At 62.8% G+C, this 931-nt stretch overlaps 1 protein-coding gene across 1 annotated transcript in view; it reads right to left on the reverse strand.

Annotated features, from left to right (window-relative positions):
- The window catches only part of LOC104127488 (suppressor of SWI4 1 homolog), a 6,844-nt gene that overhangs the window by 3,179 nt on the left and 2,734 nt on the right, over positions 1-931 (reverse strand). Inside the window, exons 5-9 of the mRNA XM_035895681.1 lie at positions 824-900; positions 633-740; positions 426-549; positions 257-335; positions 33-162 (exon numbers count right to left, since the gene is read on the reverse strand). Of these exons, the coding sequence (XP_035751574.1) occupies positions 33-162; positions 257-335; positions 426-549; positions 633-740; positions 824-900 (518 nt within the window). The remainder of the gene's footprint in view (positions 1-32; positions 163-256; positions 336-425; positions 550-632; positions 741-823; positions 901-931) is intronic.

Below are 931 nucleotides of genomic sequence, written 5' to 3' on the forward strand. Positions count from 1 at the left end.
CAGACCCCACCGCTGCCGTGTGCTGCCCTCACCTGTGAGCCTCACGCTGCCGCCGCTTGCGCTCCACGTCCGCCTCCTGCTTCTGCCGCCGCTCCGCTTTCAGCTTCAGCTTCGCCTCCTTCCGCGCCAGGATCTCCTTCACCTCCTCCTCCATCTTGTGGACTTAAAAAAAAAGAAAGCACGCGGGGAGAAGGGGGTGAGACGCCGCGGCATGAGCCCCTGCGCGTTAACGGGGATGGCGTTTTGCGGCACTTACTGAAGCTGTGGTAGAGCACGTTGCCCTGCGCCAGGCCCTCCTCCACCTTGATGAGCTGCAGGGTCATGCGGGGTCCGATCTACGGGGAAGAGGGGATGTGGAGAGCCCCGGTCAGGCTCGATCGCGTCCCCGGGGCGATGACAACTGCGGCATCACCGCCGTCACCCACCTCGGTGAGGCGCACGGCGCTTTGCTGCGCCTTCATGTTGCCTCGGCCGGCGTACGCCTGCGGCAGCTCCAGGACGTTGTGGGTCCCATCCTGCTCAGCCTCGCTCTCCGACAGGTTGATGTCTCTGCCGGGGGAGAGGAATGCGTTTGGGGACGGGCCAGAAGGCACCTCTGGGACCCTCGTCCCCCTCGGTGCCCCTCCACGCACTTCACCAGCAGCTCGCTGATGTCTTCCAGGCGGCTCATGTTGGGGAACTTCTCCTGCAGCAGCTTCTTCAGGCCTTTGCTCATGCCCACGGGCACGACCTTCACACTGCTGCGAGGAGGAGGAGGAGGAAGAGGTCAGTGCTGGAACAGTGGGTGCAGGGACCCCCCCCAAATCAGGGGTGTGATACTCACTAATGCCTGAAATCGAGAAGCTGCGTCTCTGTGTCATAGCTGACGAGCAAACACCTCTTGATGCTGTTGAGGTTGACCTGTGGAAGGAGGAGGAGGAAGAGAGGTGAG

Source organism: Egretta garzetta, unplaced genomic scaffold (genome assembly GCF_000687185.1).
Source record: "Egretta garzetta isolate BGI_Z169 unplaced genomic scaffold, ASM68718v1 scaffold106, whole genome shotgun sequence".
Lineage (NCBI taxonomy): Eukaryota > Metazoa > Chordata > Aves > Pelecaniformes > Ardeidae > Egretta > Egretta garzetta.